Consider the following 22,547-nt stretch of genomic DNA (forward strand, 5'->3'; position numbering starts at 1 on the left):
TTACTTTTTGTTGTGAAAATTATCATGTATGCAGTAGAGTATGCAAATCATACAGCTAATCGTAAAACCTAATTGTAAAAATCTAATAAATCAAATACCTATTTATTGAGCACCGTGGTTAAGAACTAGAACATTGCCAGAACCTTAGAACTGTCCTGTGTGTCCTCTTTAGTTGCATCCCTCAACCCCCAAAGTAATTTCTGTCCTGATTTTGGTATTATCATTCCCTGAGGTTCTTTATGATTTTGCTAGCTATGTAAAATTACATTATTTTGTTTGCCTGTGGCTGAACTTCGTGATATATGGACTTTACCGTATACGTTCTTATGTGACTTGATTCTGTCACTGTTATGTTTATGAATTCATCCACATGAACTAGTGTAGCTATTAGTTAACTCTCACTACAGTATAGTATCCCATCACAGGATTTATACCATGATTTATTTATCCATTCTTCTGTGATACACATTTGGTCTTTCCAGTTAGTTCAGTATTCTAGACAGTACTGCTGTGAACAATCTTGTAAATATTTTTGGCTGATTTTTCTTTATTTCATCAGGTATTGGTAATAAACTGACAACCTGAGTACAGATTCTGTTTCCAGAACTTGTCATGTTTGGCTAGCACTGTGTTTGCTTTTTTAAAACAAAGACCTTTAGGTAGGGTCTGCTCACTCGGGGGCCACATCAGTACAGCGTCCTCCTGGCCTCTGCAGGCATTCCTATTGTTGACATCTGAGCCGAAAGGCTCTCTTCTCTTTCTGGTAATTACCCTTTGAAATTTTAACATAGATACTAAAATGTATAGTATTTGATCAACGTTTAGAATTTATATTCAATTCAGTAATTATATTCCCCATGATAAAAAGATATCTCGTTCCCTCTTGTCTCTCCTTTCTTCACAATGTTACTGATTTGTGTGCATTATACATCAATAGTTACGTAAATTATACATTTGACTGATTTATTCGATCGCTACTATTTATTATGTCACACATCTTACTATTTTTTGGATCTGCCTGTTATCTTTGTTTCAGGGCATCCTTGACTAATTCTGTCATGTGCGGGAATGGTCTCAGATTGTATGAAAGTAATTTTTTTTTTTAACTTTTAACATTTCTTTTAATCAGTAGACTTTTTAAGAACAGTTTTAGATTTATAAAAAAAAAAATCAAACAGATAGTATAGCGTTCTCATATTACCACCCCATATATAACTCACTCCTATAACTTTATATTACTCCTACAGAGTTTCCCCTATTATATATACCTTCTTTTTAGTATGGTACATTTATTACAATTAAAAAATCAAAATTGATACATTATTATTAACTGAAGTCCATAGTTTACATTAAGGTTCACTCTTTGTGTGGTACCACCCATATGAAAGTATTTTTATTTTGCCTTCGCCCTTAAATGCTACTTTTACAATATGTCGACTTCTGAGTTCAAACATCATATTATTTCAGAACTTTGAAAATGATGTTATACATTGTTTTCTGACTTTTAGTGTTGCCACGTGAGAAGCTTGATGCCTGTCTGAATGATATTTTTTTCTCTAAAGAATCTTCTGGAATCTGCTCTTTCTCCTTAGACTTCTGAAATTTCTCAATGTCTAGATATAGGCCTTATTCATTCATTGTGCTGAACACTCATTGGCCTCATTCATCTGAATATACCTGACTTTCTTTTATTGTATTCTTTTATTATTTACTTATTACAAATAATAAATATTTTTATTTATAAATAAATATAATATTATATTATTTATTATATTATTTCTTTGATTATTTCTTCTCCACTTTCTCTGTTCTCTTTACTAGAATTCATATTAGATCAGTGGTTTTCAACAGGGTCAGTTTTGCCCCCAAGAGGATGCTTGATGATATCTGGAGACAGTTTTGGTTGTCTTAAGTGGGGAGTGCTACTGGCATCTCATGGGTAGAGGCCAGGGTTGCTGTTAAAACATCCTACAATGTACAGGGCCACCCTTTACAACAAAGAATTACCCAGCCTGAAATGTCAGTGGTACCGAGGTGGAGGAACTGTGTTGAACCAAATGTTGGCCCTGTCCTCCTGATTTCTCTTTGCTTTATTTCATCACAGAACTTGTCATTATCACCATCTATTTTGTTAATTTATCTATTTGTTTACTGTCTGTCACTCCCGAACTAGAACTTGTCTGAGAGCGGGAATCTCATCCCTCTTGGTAAACCACCTATTATCAGTGCTTAAACTACATCCAGGATTAGTTGGGCGCTCCTTAGAGCTTTGTAGAATGAATAAATAGATAGAGAATGATTTCTATGTCTTCTAAATGTATTCTGTCTCTTTGTTTGTCACTTTAAGTTGTAGAGAATTTCCTAGATTGTATCTTTCAGGTTATTAAATCAGATTTTGCCATGTTTATTCTACTATTTAGCCTTTCTGTTTAGTTTTTTTTTTAATATAATCATACATTATATTTTAATGTCTAGAGCTCTTTTTTTATGTGTCCTGGTTCATTCTTTTTCATAATTGTTGTTTTATGGATTATTTACCCTTTAGTACATGTGAGGATAAATATTAGAATTTTTCAAATTTGCTCTTTTGTTTTCAAATTTGCCCTGAATTCTTTTTCTTCTCAGCTATTCTGTTAGTTCTCATTGATCCTTCTTTTTCATGCTGTTGGTTTTTCTCAACTACATTGACTGTTGGTTCATAGTACTGAATGAATAACTGGGTCTTTTAGTGTAGACAGCAAACCTATGTTTCCTTTTCAGGTGCAAGGTCCCTTCTCCTTATGACCCTCCCTGCATCTGCCCCATCAGGGGGCTGCCTGGAGAGATGACATAGATGGGGTGACAGCAGGAGATTTAACTTGAGGCCTGTGAGCACTGTATAAGCTTTTAAGCTGCAGTCCTCCCTATAAAGTCTCTCCAAATGCCAGAACTGGCAGAGTTTTATCCTGGTTGGAAGATGAATCCAGCTTATTTCTCTGATGGGTGGAACTGCCCTCCGTGTCTATCTCTTTCCATGTCTGCCATGGCAATTATTTCAGTATTACTTCAAGTTCCTCTTCTCTCCCAGTCCCTCCAGGCATCTTCCCCTGGTAGAAACTTGCTTTTGCTGGAGGACAGTTCTTTGGCTTGAGGTCAAGTGCTGCTGCTGCTGCTCAACGTTAGAGGGTGGACAGAAGAGGCTGAGAGTCTTGCAGTTCAGAGTCACTGATTTCCTCTCAGCAGCAATGCATGAGGGTGCCTACATCTTCACCAGCACTCATCATTAAGCACCTTGGAGTCTTTTGCTAGTTTGATGGGTTTAAACTAGGGGGTCTCTCAATGTTGGTTTAATTTGTGTTTCTTTCATTAATAATGAGTTTGAATAGCTCTTTGTAGCTTTGTTTTTTTCCCCCTGTGAATTAGCTATTTATATCCTTTCCCATTTCCTCATATTGGATTTCCTCTCTTTTTCTTATTGATTTTCAAGAGTTTATTTATACTTCAAATATTAGATCCTTGTCAGTTTTCTGTATGACAAGCATCCTCTTTTGTCCTTACTTATAGTATAAACAAGTGAACAAAATTTTTTTTCGATTAAATCCACTAATTTTTTCATCTTAGCTTTTATGCTTTTGAGATCTTGTTTAAGAGGTTGTCCCCTGTTCCAGTGTCACAGGAATATTTCTGCATTTTCTATTCTTAGTGTAACTTCTTCATTTAGGACTTTGATCCATCTGGAATCCACCTTTGTGAATGGTGTAAACTGGGATCCAGTTTAATTTTTTCCACATGATTATCCAGCTCTATTTCCCCTGTTTATTATTTATCAGGTTCCTGTATATACCCGGGTCTCTCTCTATACACCTTTTCCATTCCATTGGTTTATTGTTCTGTTCTTGGAGCAAACTGTATAATTACAGCTTTGTAGTGTAGTCTGTTTTGGTAGCTGGGCTGCATAACAAAGTACCACAGAGTGAGTGGATTAAACAACAGAAATTATCTCTGTTTACTCACCATCTTCCCTCTGTGTGTCCTAATTTATTCTTCTTACAGGAACACCAACTATATTGGATTAGATCCCACCCTAGTGACCTCATTTCAAGTTAATTACCTGTTCAAAGAGGTCTGTCTCTATCTCCAAATACAGTCTCATTCTCAGGCACCACAAGTTAGGACTTCAACATATGAATTCTAGGGGCACATGATCCAGTTATAACAATGTCTTAATATCTAATATAGCAATATTAGATATTGTCTTGGCTATTTATGGGTCTTTATTTTTTCATAAATATTTTGTAATATATTTGGTTCATATCCTTTAAAAATAACCCAGTTTGAATTTTTCTTTAGATTGCATTGTATTTGTGAATTAATTTGAAAAAGATTGATACTTTTATAATGTTAATTCAAACCCATCTAAGAGCCTGGGATATTTAATTTTTAAATTTATTTAGATATTCTTTTTTGTACTTTAATAACAGTTTGAATTTTTTCTTCATGGAGACCTTTGAATTCTTTGCTAAGGTATTTCCTGGCTACATTACATTTCTGGTTGCCATTGTGAATGGTAATTTATTTTCTATCACATTTGCTAGTTGAATTTTGCTAGGAATGCCATTGATTCTTGTAAGTTGATTTTGTATCTGACAACCTTGTTAAACTTCTATTAGTTTGCCTATTTTTATTTTTTCTAAATGGCTTATTGACTGTAAATTATGATAGTTTTATCTTTCTTTAAATCCTTATACATTTTGTTTATTTTTCTTGTCTTACAGCACTGACTAGTGTAACTAATACTATGTAACAGTGTATTGGGTGGTGTGAATCTTTGTTTTGTTCCTAGTATTAGTTATCTATTGCTCTGTAACAAATTACTTCAAAATGTAGTCTTAAAACAACAGTGCACATTTATTGTCTTACACAGTCTCTGTAGGTCAAGAATTCAGGATTAGCATTGCTTGGTGGTTTTGACTGAGATCTCTGCTGAAGTTGAGGTCAGTATGTCATCTGGGGCTGCAGTCATCTGAAGGCTTAACTAAAGCTGTAGGATCTGCTTCAGAGGTGACCAGTTCACATGGCTGTTTGTAGGAGGCCTCAGAGCCTCTCCATGTAGGCTTCTCCATAGCTTGAATGTCTTCAAGACATGGCAGTTAGCTGCCCACAAAGAGAGTGATCCAAGGCAGGGTGATCAACAACAGAGCAAGGCGAAAGCCTCAATGTCTTTTATAACCTAGTCTTGGAATTCACACTCCATCATTTACACAATATCCTATTGGTCACATGAGTCGGCCCTACTGAATGTGAGAGGGGACTACATGACAGTATGAATATTAGGAGGCGGGGTCATCTGGCTAGTCTTAAAGAGAATGGTTCTAAATGTTTCTGTTAAAAATGATGTTTGTTGTAAATCTTGGATATATGGCTTTTATCAAATTAAGTAAGTTCCCTTCTATTCCTGGATTGTAGAGAGATTTTGTCTTTTAATGATTTAAAACCAAGACAGTAAGATGTGGGTGGAACAGCAGCCTCACAAGCAAATTATATGTGACAAGACTGCAGAGACAGAGTCACTTTGGATCTCTCTCCCAGTCCTATGTGATAAGTAAGAGGCATGGGCCCAACATAAGCCCTTTGTGGCTGAAGAACTCTGGAAAACAGCCTTTTCTGCCTTGAGGGAATTGTCACAGCCATTTGTTTTTTTCTTTTTCCTTGCAGTGCCTAAGACAAAGATTTTGGCCACTGGAGGGGCATCTCACAACAGAGACATCTTACAGGTAAGTGCTGGTAGCAGGCCCTGCACTGGGACCTCTTCTATACCTGTTACTTCTCAGAGTCAGACACTTGACAATATGGACTGCCTTTTTTCCCAGTACTGCAGGGATGGGGAGCTTACAGCTTGTCCTCTACCAGGAAGCCAACTCTGTTGTTTAACAGTTCACATTGTGAGCAGGTTTTGTCTTATACACAGATGAAATCCACTGCCCTTATAACTCCACTCTCTGATACCAGCATGGGCCTCTGGAGTCACACAGAAAGTGCCTGTCCCACATGGCAAACCTTCTGACATCAAATGCCACTGTTCTTGTCTTCCTAAAAGTTTCTCCCTTTCAATTTAATGACCTCTGATTTCCCCAGCCATTTCTCTTGTAATGCTTTGTCACTGTCTTTCTGGTCCTTCATTATGTTAGAAATATATGACCAAAAGTGGACTCAACCTGCAAATGTCTAACAATCAGACTATTACATCTTGGGGCTGTCGGGGTCTTATTGGGACACTGAGTATTTTTGGATGTAGACTGCCTTAGCTGTTTGAATAACTGCATCAACTCTTGACTTATAAAATACCGGTCTTAGGTAAGATTCTCTAGAAGCAGAGTCTGAAATTTTTAAAAATATAAAGGATTTGTTGAGAGAGTTTTTCAGGGAGAAAGGGAGTGAAGGATGCAGCAGGGCAGTGGGAGAAGGACAAGCAAGGATGTGGTTTTGGCTGCAGTCGGTTTCAGCTTCATCCCATGGGGAGATCTGGAACATGAAATGTTCCACAAGCTTGGTTCCACCTTGTGGTAGGGGGTCCAACTTGTTGCCCTGGGGAGAGGTGAAAATAACCTTGTGAGAGGCAGCTCTGTTCAACTGAGAGCAATTCTTTTGAGGAGGGGCAACTGTGAGCCATTAGCAGCCAAAACTCAGAGCATCTGGAAAGGGGTGCACACTGGTCCCATCAGGGGATCCGGATGGGGCATCAACAGCATCTGCTACAATATTTCTGGTCAACTAAAACCCCTTTCCCCTAAGTATTTGTCACATGAGCTCCTCTTAGTAAACTTCCTCCACTCTAAATTTATGCAATTTATTTTTGGGACCTAAATGGAAAGTTTTATCTTTATCCCTGTAAAACATGCCTTTGTTAGTTGAGTTTGTTCAGGGTTGTTAATATTAATCTGATACCCAGCAGTCTCCACCTTGACTCTTTGCTAAGCATACTTCTTGCATCTTCCTCCTTGTCTTTGATGAAATGGTTAAACAGTACAGGGACAACCTGGAAAGCTGTGGCTCTCCACTAGAGTCTTCCCTCAGGTCATCCTGACCCTGTTATCACCAGGGTAGCATGGCCAAGTGTACATCCTTTAAGGCAGAAGAGGTGGAATGAAAGGCATTGGAAGAGTTATGATGAGAGAAAGCCTGGAAAATGCTTGTCCAAATGTCCATGTGTCCTCTGACAAACAACTCCCCACAGTGAACCTCTGTTGTTTCCCAGGTGCTTGCGGATGTGTTTTGTGCTCCGGTGTATGTCATAGACACTGCCAACTCAGCCTGCGTGGGCTCTGCTTACCAAGCTTTCCATGGTAGGTCGATGGATGGGTGACAGGTGCCTCTGGAAGAGATTGGGGCACTGGCTGGGCTGAGGATTATGGAAAGAGGAGATTAGGATGTTACCAGTTTTCAGGGACACTGGAGTCTTGAGGGCTGTAGCTTCGTTTTTCTCCCTCTCAGCACACAAGAACCACCCCAAATACACTGTTCCTTTATTCTCTACTTAAAGTGGGGAAAGAGGTACGATCCTAATTGAATGAGGCCTGGTCAGAGGCAGACTCAGCACAGGGACATTGGGAAAGGACATAGGGCATGCTGAAGGCATGCAGACTTGGGTCTGGACAACTGGTGGGCAAGAGAGATGGATGAAGTCCAGAGCCATCTTTTCAGTAAAGAGCAGAAAGTTGAGACAAAGGTGAATGCTGCAGAGCCCAGAAGTTCAGGACCCTGGACAGCTCCGCAGGCCCCATTGCTCTGAAGGAGGCCTGGCTAAAACTCCAAATAGTGACGGCTTCTCCCTCATCCAGGCAAGTTCTGGCAGGAGCAGCACGTGCTCACAGGGCCATTCTTCCTCCTATTTGGTCATTTTGCTCAGGCTGCTCCTCCGGGCCACTCATGCACCCCAAGGGCTTTGCCTTTTTCCTCTAGAGGTTTCATTCTTCACACGTTAATGGTTAACTTTTTAACACATCTATTAAACATATTTCTCTATCAACATTGAGACAATCATGGGCCATATCCTTCTCTTAATAATTAACCTCTTTTTTATTCTTCTTTCATACACTATTCACCTCACCCCATCTAATGTTATCTCCTATATCAAGATCATTGGGTGGCAATTTATTTCCATATCGTTACGTTTTTAATTAAGCTTTACCTCATATTGGATTTTACTTGCACTTGTGAGTTTTCTTTCTTTTTAATTTTTTTAACTCCTTTCAGTTTCTTTCTCCTTCTTCGTTCAGCGCTAGTTTTGTTGGAATATACAACCTAAATACATTTTTAAGAGGGAATTCAGTGGGCGATAAGTTCCTGAGACTTTATGTGTCCAGCAAGGGCTTTGTTTTGTCCTCCCGAAGAGTGTTACCTTGGCTGGGCAGAGGACTCTTAAGTTCAAAATACTTTTCCTCAGAACTTTGAAGACACTTCCATAATCTTCCGGCCTTCATTGTTGCCTATGAAAAGCCTGAGGTCCGCTGCTCACTCTTCCTTCTGCTGAAGCAAGAACGGAACGACCCTTTAGGCTCTCACTGCTACGCTCCACTGCTTTTCTTTCACATTTTTCCTTTTCTGTGCCTATTTAGTTGCCACAGGTTATCTGGGGTACTGCCCTACTCTGTCCCCCCAAACCAGAGCCTGAGCTAAGTCCTAGCACACCGGTTCCAGCCCGAGGTCTATCAGTCACCGTTCTCCCCAGCTGGGTCCAGGGATGACTCTCACACACAGCCAGTCTGTGAATGAGTGGAGAGGGACCGTAGTCTCTTGATTAATTTCTGCTGGCCACCCCACCACTCATCCCATTTTCTCATGCGTACAACTCTGAGCTGGAACATTCCAGCATTTGGTTAGAAGTCTCGGTCTCATCTCTTCAGCGGGCCCCCCTTCACTCTTGGTGGTGCATTTCCCTGTCAATCTGATACTACTCCTTAAATCGCCTAGAAATTGCTCACTATTTCTTGCCCACCTATGGCAGCCTTCCCTCTTTTCCAGCCTTGCCACTCATTTGCTTGGTGAATATTTATTGGGCGCTTTCTGTATGCTGGCTCTGTGCTGGACATCAGGGCTCTAGCGGAGACCCAGACCTAGTCCCTGGCCTCGAAGAGCTGGTTCAGCAAGGCTGGAACCTTCAACAGACCTTGGCCAGAAATTGTGAGAAGTGCTCTGAGGAAAGCGGATGGTGTTTGGTGGTGGGAGACGGGGTGGAAGATTAGGGAGCATCCCTAACCACTGATGTTCTTAGCTGCAGCTTATCTGAAGAGAAGAGAAAAGGTATGTGGAAAGGGAAGAGAAGAACAGTGAGAGGACAGTGAAAAGGCCCTGAGGCAGGAGGAATTGAAAGATGCCTGGGGTGGGAAAAGGGAGCAAAGTGAGAAAAGAGAGGCAGGTGGACCTTCTCTTTCTGTCGGATGTCAGCGGGCAGCCGCCAGGTCCATGACAGGCGCTTTCGGTGAGCAAGACAAACTAGGCCCTGTTTAAGAGTCCTGAACTTGAATTCTTTCTTTTCTCTCTCTTTTTTTAATGGTTTTATTGAGGCATAATTCATATGACATAAAAATCGCCCAATTTTAAGCATGCAATTTAGCGATTCTTAGTAAATTCACTGAGTCGCGTGACCATTACGATACTCTAGTTTCAGAACATTTTATCACCCCGGAGATGAAACGCCATTTCCGGTTAATGTCCTCATTTGCGACATGCACTGCTATAAAATGAGATTTCCCTTCTAGGCCTTGCGGCCGGGACAGGCGTGCCCTTCCAAGAGGTCGTGAAGTTAGCCCCCAAACCCAGATTAGCTGCTACTCCAACCCCAGGAGCTTCTCAGGTAAGAGACCATCAGAATTTGGTCAGAGCATTTGCATTTTTTCCAAAAGGTAAGTAAGTTCTTCTTTGGCACCTTTATTAAAGTCGACGTGCTCAACTAAAGGGGAAAAGAAGCCAACTGAGATTCACAGATAAACTGCTGATTCTACAGCCCCAGGGGTTGGGTGTTTTGCTGGGCATGTCTTCATTGCTCCGTATGTCTCAGGGTGGTCTTTTCCATTTCACCGGGTAACAAAAGCCACTGAAAGATGGTCACTTAAGCACAAGGCAAGCTGGGTTTCTAGCACTCAAATCCGAAGTCTGGGTCCAAGACAGCTGTGCAGTCCATCGGGCCAGGAAATCCCTGTGAAGGCAGCCCCTAATTGTTACTGATTGGGAAAGTGGACTTGGAGATGTCAATTAGGATGCAGGAGATTTATGAGGGGGTGCTGGATCTACGTCTATGGGAGGGAAAAGGAGGTCACCGGGCTGGGCAGAGGGAGGAGGTGAGCTGCAGTGTAGTCTCAGTGGAGCCCTCGGCCAGTCCTATAGGAAATTCTGAAGCTGGGATGACCCTTTAGAGTTGTACCAAGTTGGGATGTGGGCCCCATGTCAGTTAGTTGTTGCATGCAGGCTGCAAGGCACCCCAAGATGGAGTAAGCTCTCTATAGCCGAGGCAGCTCCCAAAGTGGTTGTCAGCTGAGGGCTGGGAGGATAAGTTCTCCATTCTCAAAGGGCGATCTGGGTGGCATGCCACAGCATCCGCCACACCACTATTCCTGCCGCAGAAGGTTCTTGGTAGCCCAGGAGCAGGGGTGGCACAGACAGTGCTTTCATGTTCCGGGAGGCAGCGTGAGCTTCATGCTTGCCTCAGATTTCCTTGGCTCTGACATGCCATGGGTGATGTGGAGCGGGGCCAAGTGGGTACTATGTACACACTATGTCTGCATCACAACAGAGGGACCCTGAGCTTAGAAACTCCCAACCTTATAAAGGACCTGCAAGCAAACCTGCCCAACCCTTGCCCCCAGCCTTATCTTCTAAGGCTGTTAATACAAACACCCTTGAAAAGGTAATTTGGAACAAAAGCTGTCACAAAACATGTAGAAACACCATGGAGAATTGTTCCCAGCATATCTTAGAAGCAGAAATTCATGCTTTCCAGGTGACTAGATAACCCCCACACATAGGTGTGCCCGAGTTTCTATTATTTTGTCATGTATCCTTATGTTTAAGAGACAGCTCAGTGCAGTAGAAAGATCCTGCATTGAGATAAAGGGCCTTTGGTTTCTGAACTTACTTCGCCTCTCCCTCACCATCTAACCTTCACGTGACCTTGAGCAGCACTCTTCATCTCTGAACCTTTGGTTCTTCATCTGTGAAGTGGGGACATCTCTTCTGCTTACTTTTAACTTCCCAGTTGTGAGGTTTTAAAAGAACCCTGGACTATAATGGCTTTATTATATAATGGGAGTTCTGAAGGTAGTCGCCACTGTTGGTTCAACAGTGTCAGGCCTCCAGGTCATGCTCTCTGAAGTTCTCCAGATCAGCCACGGACAGTGGGAACATCATGAGAGCCACATATCTCATTTCAAATTTCCTAGTAGTTTCTTTCATTTTTTAAAAAAGTAAAAAGAAATAAGTGACTACTTTGAATAACATATTTTATGTAATCCAGTATATCCAAAATATTGTCATTTCAACATGTAATCAGTAAGAAAAATTGCTAATGTGACATTTTACTTTTTAAGTTTTTTGGGCATCTGAAGCTTTTGAAATCTGGTGTGTACTTAGAACACTAGTTATGCTGTACTTAAAGGCACCTATGGCTACCATAATGGATAGTGCAGCTCTAGACAGGCCCCAGATGGGCACAGAATGTCTGTAGCTGCTCCAAACATCATGCCCCCTCCACAACTGTATTCATAGGCAGGAATCAAAGCATGGCATGGGGCAGGGAGTCTCTCCTCACTCATGTCTTGCTTATCAGGGAGAAACATCACAGTCTATTTCCTTCAGTTCCCCCAACAGACTACCACTTAATATGGTCAGCCTTGGTTGTACGAAAGGCTGGGGCAGGATCTGGCTCTTTCATCTTCTCTGGAAGAAGGCCAGGAAGGAAGAAGGTAGTTCAGGAAAGCTTTAGGGAAACAAACAGCTGTGTCTGCTTCATTACAGGTAGCAAATACTTAGTGTGTGTACCGCCACTGTCCCTGGCTTGCCCATGGCCAGTCACTAATATCTCGTACCACTCTACCATTAAACCCAAGTGTAACCTCGGAATCGTTCTCAGCACCAGGTTGCAAGCAGTGGCAAGTCTCTGATTGTTGGCATAAGTGACCTATTTGAAAGCTGGATTGTAAATTTTTCGAGAGCCGGGTGGCATCCTCCTTTCTCTCCACGGCACCTACAGCAGTGCTGTGCTCAAATGGAAACTCAACATTGAAAGTGTTTTCTCTCTGCTCAGCTGCATATTGCAGTTTCCTCCTTGGAGAGGAAATCAGAGCCCCCTTTATGCTCACAGACAGAGCTGCTGTAGCTACACCAAGAGTAGGCCCCAGTTGCATGATCAGTTACTAAAATACTTGACTTTGGAGCGAATTAAGCCAAATAAGAAGGAATAGGATTTTTTAAAAAAAGAATGAAGGGTAAGAATGTAGGGTTGTGTTTCTTAGTAGTCCTTTTTCCCCTCGTTATTTTTGGTTTTGGTTTATTATATAGCATACTATATATATAGTTTTGTAGCCCACCTCTTTTAAAATTCTATGTTACATCTTAAGTATTTACATTCTTTAAAATGCACATACACATTATTATGTTTTTTAAAACTTATTTATTTAAATTAGTTTCAAGTATACAGTACATTGGTTAGACATCTATATAGTTCTGAAACGATCCCCCCCAATGGCCCCCTCCCTCCCCTGGCCCTCCACCTAGCCAACGTATTAATGCTAACTGCATTCCCCCTGCCGTGCTCCCCAGCCCTGTGACCAACTATCAACTACTAATTTGTACTTCTTCAACCCTTCGCCCCATTCTCCAGCCCCCCAAACCCCCTCCCCTCTGTCCGTCATCAAATTGTCCACTTTTTTTGACATACACATTTTTAATGACCGCATACTATTCTATCCGTCTAGTGAACCATTATTTACTTGAGCATTTTCCATGTCTTAGAGTAATTGCTTCTAGTTTTTTTCTTTTTTTCTTTGTTACTTATAGTTTTTCAATTATTATTATTAACCCTGTGTAAACAAAGGGTTAACAGAATCTTTTCCTATTCTGTTAACTTTCTAGCTCTGTTTCTTGTGAGACTTAATAAAACGGGATGTCAACAACGTTACTAGGCAACATCGCTTATGTAAACGTGGCCTTTAATTGGGAAACTGCAGCTGACAGTGAGGGGATCATAAATTCCTGTGGGAAGTCATACTTAGAGCTTCCCTGAGTGCAGTGACTTCTCATGGGCATGTCTCTTGCCTATAGAGTTGTTACAAGAGATAGTCTTGTGGGACATGAGGTTTCAAAGCCAGGGTGGTTCTTGTACCTGTTCTGTGTGGATATCATCTCCTTGCACCTGGGCTATAACCTGGGGGCAGGGGGAGCAGAGAGGGGAGAAGGCAGGAAGGCTAAGAAACCCTTTTCTGGACACCTGTGCAAACTGCTCTGTGGCCCACTGTATGGTCTCCTGTTGAAGAGCGCCTGCAGCCACTGTGCCAACAGGTATGTTCCTCCAGTGTATCCTCTTGGGAGACAAGGTGGGGCCCCTCGTTGTCTTGAGTTTGAATGTTTCGTGGTGTCTAAGAAGATACTTCGTGGGCCTGGCACCCTCCGTTTTGGATTAGTTCCTTAGAAGAGTTTTGCAGAAGTAGAATAACTGGGTCAAAGGCTATTTCAAGCTCCTTGATACAGATGTAAATAAAGTCCATTTGATGTTCACAAGAGTTACACCACCAACTTCCACTGGCTGTGCAATGAGAACCATTTCCAGGTACCTCCACCAGAGTTTTTTTTTTTTTTTCCACCAGAGTTTTTAATTTTGTAGATTTGAAAACAAAAATTGGCTTCTTATCATAATTTTTATTTTTAAATAATCTTTATCGGTCGGATTGAGAACTACTAGCATTTCTTTTGTGTATGTGAGTTGACACTTCTTTTGCCTAGCAAAAAAAAAAAAAAGAAATTAAATTGTAGATAAATGGGATGTAACAATTTTTAAATTGCAAGTTGCAAAGAGATGGAAGAGGCACCTCCCCCTCTCCATTCTAAACTGCTCTTTTCGCCCTTCCAGGTCTATGCTGCCCTCCTCCCAAGGTATGCCCAGCTTGAGCAAAGAATCGTGTCCCAAACTCAGGGGCTTCTGGAGTGAATTCTGCAGGCCCTGGAGCCCCTGTTGACCCTGCCTGCCCAGACTCTGCTGATCTCACCTGGGGACGTGGCCCTGGACAGCGGGGATCCTCTTCCCTTTTACAGTGGCTCTGCCTGCCACCTGACTCCGGCTGTGCTCCAGTCCTGCCAGGGACCATCTTGAAGCCTGCCTTAGTACATCTTTCTGAATATAAATGGGCTGCTTGTGTCCCTGTGCCCTTGTGCCCGGGGCAGGAAAGCATCTTTCTTTTCCTATCTTTATTCCAAAAGATAGGCTAATACTGAATCTAGATATCCAATAAAAATTATGATTTTTTCCTTTTCAAAGGAAGAAGTAAAGCTAATACAGGGACTTACATCAGCAGAATGGGGGAGACAAAGCCATCCCCCTTCCTCTGTCCCCAGCCTATTCCCTTCTCCAGCCTTGACTCTGGCCACTCCTTCCCAAGCCCTAACCCACAGCCACCCCACCCCATACCTGGACCCCACTGTCCATCCTTTCCCCCAACTCTGACTTCCTCAGCCCAACCGCCTCCCCCCCGCCCAGCCTCCCTCTCCTTTCACTTCACTTGCTAAAAACATTGAGTCATTTATCCAGGACAATTTCCCAAACTCTGGGTTTTGTTGATTCAATCCCTGAGGTGTCATTTAACATGTTCTGTATCTTCTATATTTCCTATAAATTGGTATTTGGATCTAATACAGGGTTTCTCAACCTCAGCACTATTGACATTTTGGCCTAGATACTTTTTTGTTGTGTAGGGCCCCATTAGATGCCAGTATCACCCCCTCCCCAAGTCGTGACAGTCAGAAATGACTCTGGGCATTGCCACATATCCCCTGGTTGAGGGGAGGGAGCAAAATTGCCCCTTATTGATAACCACTCACCTAGAGGCATGATCAGATGCATATATGATTATTTTCCTTTTTATGTAAGACAGCTTCGTAGATGGTGTCGTGTTGTGCTTTTTTGGTCAGGAGGCACGTACGTCTGGTTTTCTCTCTTTTCTGTGATGTTCATGCCTAGCTCCATTAGTTTACCAGAGATACAATTGTGTTATCCCTCTTTATTTATAAGCTGGGATTCTTCTACATGAAAAACATCCCCTGTTTAGTTATCCAACAATCTTGTTTACATAGGAGAGGCAGAATAAATAGATTCTTTCCTCTTTATTCACCAGTTTTCAGAATAATGAGTTGATTTTCGAGCATTCTCTAACAGCAACCAGATTTTTATTTTTAGTCTCAATATGATACACTTAACATATTTTGTGTGTTCTCATCCGTTACATTAATTATTCTTAGCCTTGTCTTCTTGTTGAGAGCCATTGTCTCCAACTTTTCTGTGCTTTCCTCTTCTCTCATTCATTCTTGCTTCTTCGCTGATAGTTCTGCTCTTTCTACTCCTTAATTATTTCTGGGCCCCAATCTCTGTCTTCATCAGTCTTTCCTTCCCATTCTTTCCTATCTTGTTGAACGATTTTATCTATTCTTGGGCTTCAGTTACTACTTATATATCAGTAGCAGCAAGATCTACATTTCCAGCCAGAACTCTCCTTGGAGTCTACCATCATTATCTTCAGTCTCCACTTATCTTCCCTTTGCCTTCTCCAACCCCCCTCCAGAGTTCCTGTTTCAGTGAATTGGTACCATCATTCATCCATCCATTCATTCATTCAGGACCCCAAACCCAAAACTCAGATATCCTCCCTCTTTCCCATGTCAAATCAGTCACCAAGTGATTTTGGTTATTCCTAAAGCAGTTTCTTTCTCTCAGTCCCTCCTGTTTTACTTTAGACCCCTTTATTCCTTGCTCAAATTATCACAAAAGCCTCTATAGAAAGTCCTCTGTGATCTGCCTCCTGCAAAATCCACCAGATTTTTCTGCTGCCACAGGCCCTTGCCTAAGTTGGGACTTCAGTGAAATCAAACTGCTTATGGCTTCCTCAGAGTGGAAATTGCTGCAAACAGGTCTGAGACCTGGTGGATCAGAGCAGTGGCTAGTGCAAAGTCAAAAGGAAGGAGTTTAGGAAATGAGTGAGACCAAAGAGGTGAAGTCATCTTAAAAGAGAGGTGTCCTTTGCAGGCTTGGTGGGTGAAGGGAAAAAAGGAAGCAAGAAGCTGAAGATGATGGTCTGTCAACAGCAGGTCAAAGACTCAGAAGAAAATGGACAACCTCTCTCCCACCCATAACCACCTAGACATTACTTATTAAAGAAATTTTATGTTATTGGCCAACAGAAAAGCACCGTCTCAGACCAAGAAAGAGAGAAAGCCACTCAATTCATTCCACATTTTACCTCTGCCCCATAGAGTTGCCTGTTTTTTGCAAGTGTGTCAACATAAATGGAAAAAGGAACTTACCATCTACACAGATGTAGGAAGTAAACAGAGGGAGAATCATAACTTTTCAAGCTGATGAAATACTCCAAAGAAAAAAGGGACAAAGAGCAAACAACCCTTGAAGATGAATTCTAAAGTAAAAACAATTGTGAATATGAAAGAATACCACAGATGAGAAGTTCAGAAACTCAGAATAAAAATGAAAAAGTGACAGACATAGATGAAAAGTAAACTGACCAAACAGGAAAGAGTTTGAACATGCAAATACAGTAAAGCATACAGAAGAATGAAAAAAGCTAAGACCACATAAACAATATAAAGGAAGAGCTAAGAAGGGCCAGAAAGAATTAAGTAAAAAGACAGGCAAAGAAAGACTAACATGGGTAAAATTGGAGCTCCTGAAGCCAAAAGATAAGACAATGGGACAATTAATATTTAAAACTGTACCCCCAAGAGAAATTTCTGTAAAAATAGAAGACCTGAATCTATATGTTGAAAGGGCCTATCTTGTTACATGGAAAATTGTCCTAGAATGATCAACTAAGAAGAATCCTAGTCAACTGCGAATACTTTGAAGGTGAGGAAAAAATTCTAGGCCAAAAGACCTAGTCTTTTGCAAAGGAAAAATCAGATTGGCATCAGAGTTTTCAAAAAGCAAATAGCAATGGAGCAGCATTTTCAAGAAACTCGAAAAATATGAACTAAGCATATCAAGGATACGCTTTATATTGTTTATGTGGTCTTAGCTTTTTTCATTCTTCTGTATGCTTTACTGTATTTGCATGTTCAAACTCTTTCCTGTTTGGTCAGTTTACTTTTCATCTATGTCTGTCACTTTTTCATTTTTATTCTGAGTTTCTGAACTTCTCATCTGTGGTATTCTTTCATATTCACAATTGTTTTTTACTTTAAAATTCATCTTCAAGGGTTGTTTGCTCTTTGTCCCTTTTTTCTTTTGTTAAATTTTAATCATGCAGGAGCTCAGGAAATAACCCCTTAGGATTATCCTAAAAGATAAGCTTCACTCAACTAAGAGATGATTGGGGAAACTTCAGCAAAAAGACTTGTGGCGAGCATTAAAATCTTTAATTTTAGATCTAAGACCAAAATGAAAGTAGGATAAGGGTGGAACAATAGCATCAAATAGTATATGCTTTGACAAGGTAGAACAACACAATTAAATGAATGGAGAGAGGGGGAGGACAGTACAAAGGCAATAGATGCCAGTCAATATCACTTAAAGTTGACAGACCAAATAGTTGAGGCTTAAATAGGAAAAAGGAAGACAAAGAATAAAGGTCATAGTATAGTATAAAGATAATCATTAGGATAAAAATAAGACAGCTCCCTCAATGCTCAAACAGACAATAATAAAGGCAATAAGTCACACAGTGAAAAACATGTGGTAAACGAAGCATCATAAAGCAAATATAAGGACAAACGAGTCAAATTAGCAAATGGAAGGACTCATCTATTAAAGTTCAGATTGGCTCACAAACCAATATCTTATTGTCTGTTATTTCCAAGAGGCACATTTAAAATAAATGATTCAAAAGGCTAAAAAGTGAAAGGGTAGGCAACAGTATACCAGGCAAATACAAATTATATAAAGCCGATTATAATATCAACATCTGACAAGGTAGAATTCAGGAAGAAATTAGACACAAAAAAGAATATTATAATGTTAAAAGCTGCAAAATAGAAATAATACAACCTTTAATCACAATGCAATAAAGTGAGAATTAAAATTTTTTTTAAGTCTTGCCTGGAAAAGACTTTGTATGGAAATACTCTTGGGGCAAATGGGAAATATAAACCCAAATTTCAGAGCTTCTAGAAAATGATTGATAAAGTTTAAAGCAATAGTAGATGAAATATAGTTTAAAATACTGTTGACACTGATAAATACGAGAATAGTTACTTAAAATACAACTCAAGCAAAAAATAGTGAACAGAAGAAAGACATAAGTAATGAAGACTCACATTTAAGGATTATTTTGTATAGCTGCAAATAAATTTGAAAAACTAGGTGAAATGGTAATGACCTATGGAAATATACCAAAAAGACTCCAGTACAGAGGGAAAGTTTAAACAGACTAATTTTCATAAAGGAAACAAAGTATCATCAAAGAACTACCCTATAAAAAAAGGCAAGGTTGGCTCTTTCACAGGGGAGTTCTACCAAACCTTCATAGACCAGTCAATCCCTACACTACCTCACGTATCCCAGAACACTGGAAAAGAAGAAACACTTCCAGATTATTTTGTGAAGCAAATATAATATCGATCCCTGTGCTATGTTGCAAAAATGCCCCAGTACTTTGCTTACCTCTTATCCACATACTTCGCCATGGAATATTGTGCTCTCCTTTTCTGACTCTGGGCTCAGTTATAGGAATTTGGCCAATGGGATATTCACAAATATGATGTAAACAAGGGATTGAAAAGCCCTTATTCCATTGGGATTGCTCTCACTTTGCTCTCTGCCCTTTTCATGAATTATTTTTGCCTAAGCTAGCCTTACCAAAGCCATCTTGAATCAACTATAGGGTAATTAACTGCCCAGCCAAGCCCGACCTAAATCACAAGCCTACCAATTCATGTACTAAATAAAAATTTATTACTTTAAAGCATGGAGACTTCAAGTGATTTATTATACAGCAGTAAATAACAGAAATTGGTGCCAAAACAAACAAAAATATATATATGTGACATTGAAACTAGATTGTGGGTAGAGACAGGAAAAATGGTGAGAAAATTATTGAAGGCTGAAAAAATGCGAGGAAACGGAGTACCTGTGGTAACTTGGAAAACAGTGTACCTACTGAAGATTTGGACTTGAGAAAAGGAATTTCTAGGCAGAATGTTGAAAATGTCAGCGATTACTCAGAAAGAACTAGCCAGATTTCAAGTAGAATTTAGAGAGACTATAAAGGTGCTAGAATCAAAAAATAACCTCATCTTCATCTCTTTAAATCAATAAAAGATTATCAAATTTAAGACATGGCTTTAAGTAAAAAAATCAAGGGCCGAAACGTACTTTGCTAAGACCTCTGTGAGAAGGCACTATCTAATGGGCCCTTCCAGCTGATTAAAACGATGTCCAGGAATTGAGATTCTTGTCCTACAGCAGCAGCCTGATATGCGTAAAGTATCAGGGATTAATCTAGAGAGAGAGAGAGATCTGAAAAATAATTGTGAGTATGGCTTTTGCTGCATAGAGTGGATTCAAATCAGACACAGAACTTTATAGGGAGGTATACTAAAAAGTGACATCAATGTAGATAAAAAAGGACTGAATGTAAAAAGACTCTGGCCCCCCAACTTTCTATGGATGGGAAGCAGGCTGAGAATGTTGCTCAGAAGGCGAATTTTCCAATGCCCTCTTTAGGAGTGTTCAAAGAGGGCAATGCAAAATGAACGATGTCAGAGGGTAAGCTGAGAACCATGGAACACAGTGGTCTAGGATGCCACTTTCAGCGTGGCAGGCAAACTACTAGGGCCTGCAGGTATCCCTGCCTCCCTGTATTCATGCCCTGGTGTAATTTCCTCACGAGTGTGAGCAAGGACCTGTTACTTGTTCCTAATAAATGGAATATGGCAAAGGTGATGGTATGTCACTTCTGTAATTATATAAGTTCATAACTTCCATCTTCCCAGCAGACAAGAGTATCCCAACAGTGGCAATAGGGATTGCTGGGGCTCTAAGGCAGAAACAACCTTTATGTGTTTGAAGACAGAAAGCAGGCCAGGGTGTTTGGCTGATAATAGCGAGATGGGAGAGGAAGAAGGGCCGATTATGCAGAGCTTTATTAGCTATTATAACAGGAAGCTATGGGAAGGTTTTAAGCAGGGGAGTAAGGTGATATGAGCTCCATTTTTAAAAGATCATTTCTGTATAGAAGATGTGTTATAGCCAAGCAAGAATGGAAACAGGTGACCAGTTATGATCCTTTTCAGTTCACTGCTGTTGCTGCGGTCCAGATGCAAGATGTAGTGCGGTGGTCGTATAGAGTAAATGGGAAAAAGTAGCTGGATGGTGGATGTGTTTTTGAAGCCAACCTGCTGATGGACTGAATATGGGAGGACTCAAGAATGACTCGAAGTTTTGATCAGAGCAGTTGGTTGGTTGGTTGTGCCATTGCTTCATATAGGGACAATGGGGGAGGAGTAGACTTATGGGGAAAATAAGGAATTCTGCTTTGGCTAGGTAAAGTTCGAGATGCCTGATAGGCTGCCAAACAGAGATGTCAAGAAAGCAGTTGGATATACAAATTTGGAGTTCCCAGGGACACAGATGTGTTGTCAACTCGGACCACCTTGAGCCCTTATTGTGATACCTGACTCGGTGGGTAGCAGAGAAAAACTAGCCAAACTATCTAATGGTTGGCACATGTATTATAGCTGACAGCTCCTAGTAGGAAGGAGGCAGTGATTTACCTAGAAAAGACATTTATGGCAGGTCCTTGAATAACATCGTTTTGTTCAATGTGGTTTTGTTAGAATGTTGATGAGGAAAAAAAAATCGATTCCTGGCAGGGACCACCATGTGGAGTTTGCCTGTTTTCCCCACGTTTGCGTGGGTTTTCTCCAGGTACTCAAGTTTCCTCCCACATTTCAGATACGTGCACGTTAGTTAGGTGAACTGGCATGTCTAACTTGTCCCAGTCTGAGTGTGTGTGTGTGTGTGTGTGTGTCCCCCTGCGATAGGAGGGCATCCTGCCCAGCGTGGGTTCCTTCCTTGTGCCCAGAGCTGCTGGAATAGGCTCTGGCCACCCATGACCCTGAATGGGTTGGAAAATAATTATCTTAATTTGTTTATATTTGTCTATCTTAAATTTATGTATAGCTCACATTATTTCAATGTTTAATATTCGAAGTGTTTTTACGGTCTCTGTTTAAAAGATTTGGTGATTTTGTGTGTGCGCGCGTGTATGTGTGTGACCAGAAATGTATCATAGGAACTTAACTCTTGTGTATATCAATTAGCCTCTGGTTTTATTATACGTCATTTCGCTTTCAGTCTCAGTTCCTAAGAACCTGTGGACGATGTTAAGTGAGGACTTACTGTATTCTGGATATGGAGTAAATTTCTTTGCCATCGTGTGTCTGTCAATATAGACTCCTGTGGGATTACCAAATACCTTATACATTGCCATGTGTCCCGCACTACACTGCTTCTTGCTTAGCAAACAGTAGCATTCAATTCTGTGTTAAAAGGTCTATTTAGGAGTGAAGGTAAGGAGGGGCTGTCATTTCAACGAAGGGTTTTCCAGAACTGGAAAGGATCTTTAGAAACCCAGAACTCCTTCTGGTTAGTGACTCTAAAGTGTGGTCCCTGAAGTGTTCCTGGTGCTTCTGAAACTGGAGGTGATGGAGCCTCATTTGTACTTCAATCAGCTTCCTACATGGTGGACTTTTACTTAAGATTTTGTTTGAATAAGTTTTCTGCTATTCAAACAATGCAAAGCATGGGAGGAGTCTAACCTTTTCACTTTCTATGTTTCCTTCTGTGAAAGGAAATGGGCTTAGAGAAGTGAAGTAACTTAGACAGCTCTTGCCCCGCTCCTGCCCCAACACAGGCTGTGGCAAGTCAGGAAAATTGGGAGGTCAATTTCTGTATCCAAGGATCCTGCACCTCGTCCCCGAGCTGTGACAGGCTTTTCCTCTATCTGAGAGTCCCATCATGACTCTCAAGCTCTGGTTGTGTGACAAGAAGGGTGGAATCTGAGATGAACAACAGCCCCCAAGGAGGAAACTGGGGTGAAGAGGGCGGCGAAACCATTCGCTAGACAAGATCTTCAACTGCGGGGACAGGCGGCAATTGAGAACAGCTTTGAAGGTGCAGATTGAAGGAGGTTGGGGAGTGCTGAGGACCAACTGGAGTAAGGGTGGGATAGCAAGTAGCCAAAGTTCCTTTTCCGTCTGGGTTGCTCTGTGGGCCGGGTCTCCGCGCCCTCCCTCACTTGGATGGGTTCAACTCCGGGATCCCTAGCTGTGCCTTTGTGTGTGTGTGGGGGGGGGGGGGG

The 22,547-nt window shown here is 41.0% G+C and overlaps 1 protein-coding gene across 3 annotated transcripts in view; it reads left to right on the plus strand.

Moving 5' to 3' along the window:
• Positions 1-14,502, plus strand: part of XYLB (xylulokinase) — a 42,092-nt gene extending 27,590 nt beyond the window's left edge. Inside the window, exons 16-19 of one of the 3 annotated variants that reach the window (XM_011366108.2) lie at positions 5,695-5,753; positions 7,235-7,322; positions 9,738-9,832; positions 14,099-14,502. In XM_011366108.2, coding sequence (XP_011364410.1) covers positions 5,695-5,753; positions 7,235-7,322; positions 9,738-9,832; positions 14,099-14,176 — 320 coding nt within the window. In that variant the 3' untranslated portion in view covers positions 14,177-14,502. Of the gene's footprint in view, positions 1-5,694; positions 5,754-7,234; positions 7,323-9,000; positions 9,406-9,737; positions 9,833-14,098 lie in introns of those variants that run through there. The other 2 variants (XM_023537975.1, XM_023537955.1) reach the window with 2 other exon arrangements.
• The last annotated feature ends 8,045 nt before the right edge of the window (positions 14,503-22,547 follow it).

The sequence above is a fragment of the Pteropus vampyrus genome, unplaced genomic scaffold (assembly GCF_000151845.1).
Source record: "Pteropus vampyrus isolate Shadow unplaced genomic scaffold, Pvam_2.0 Scaffold1, whole genome shotgun sequence".
NCBI lineage: Eukaryota > Metazoa > Chordata > Mammalia > Chiroptera > Pteropodidae > Pteropus > Pteropus vampyrus.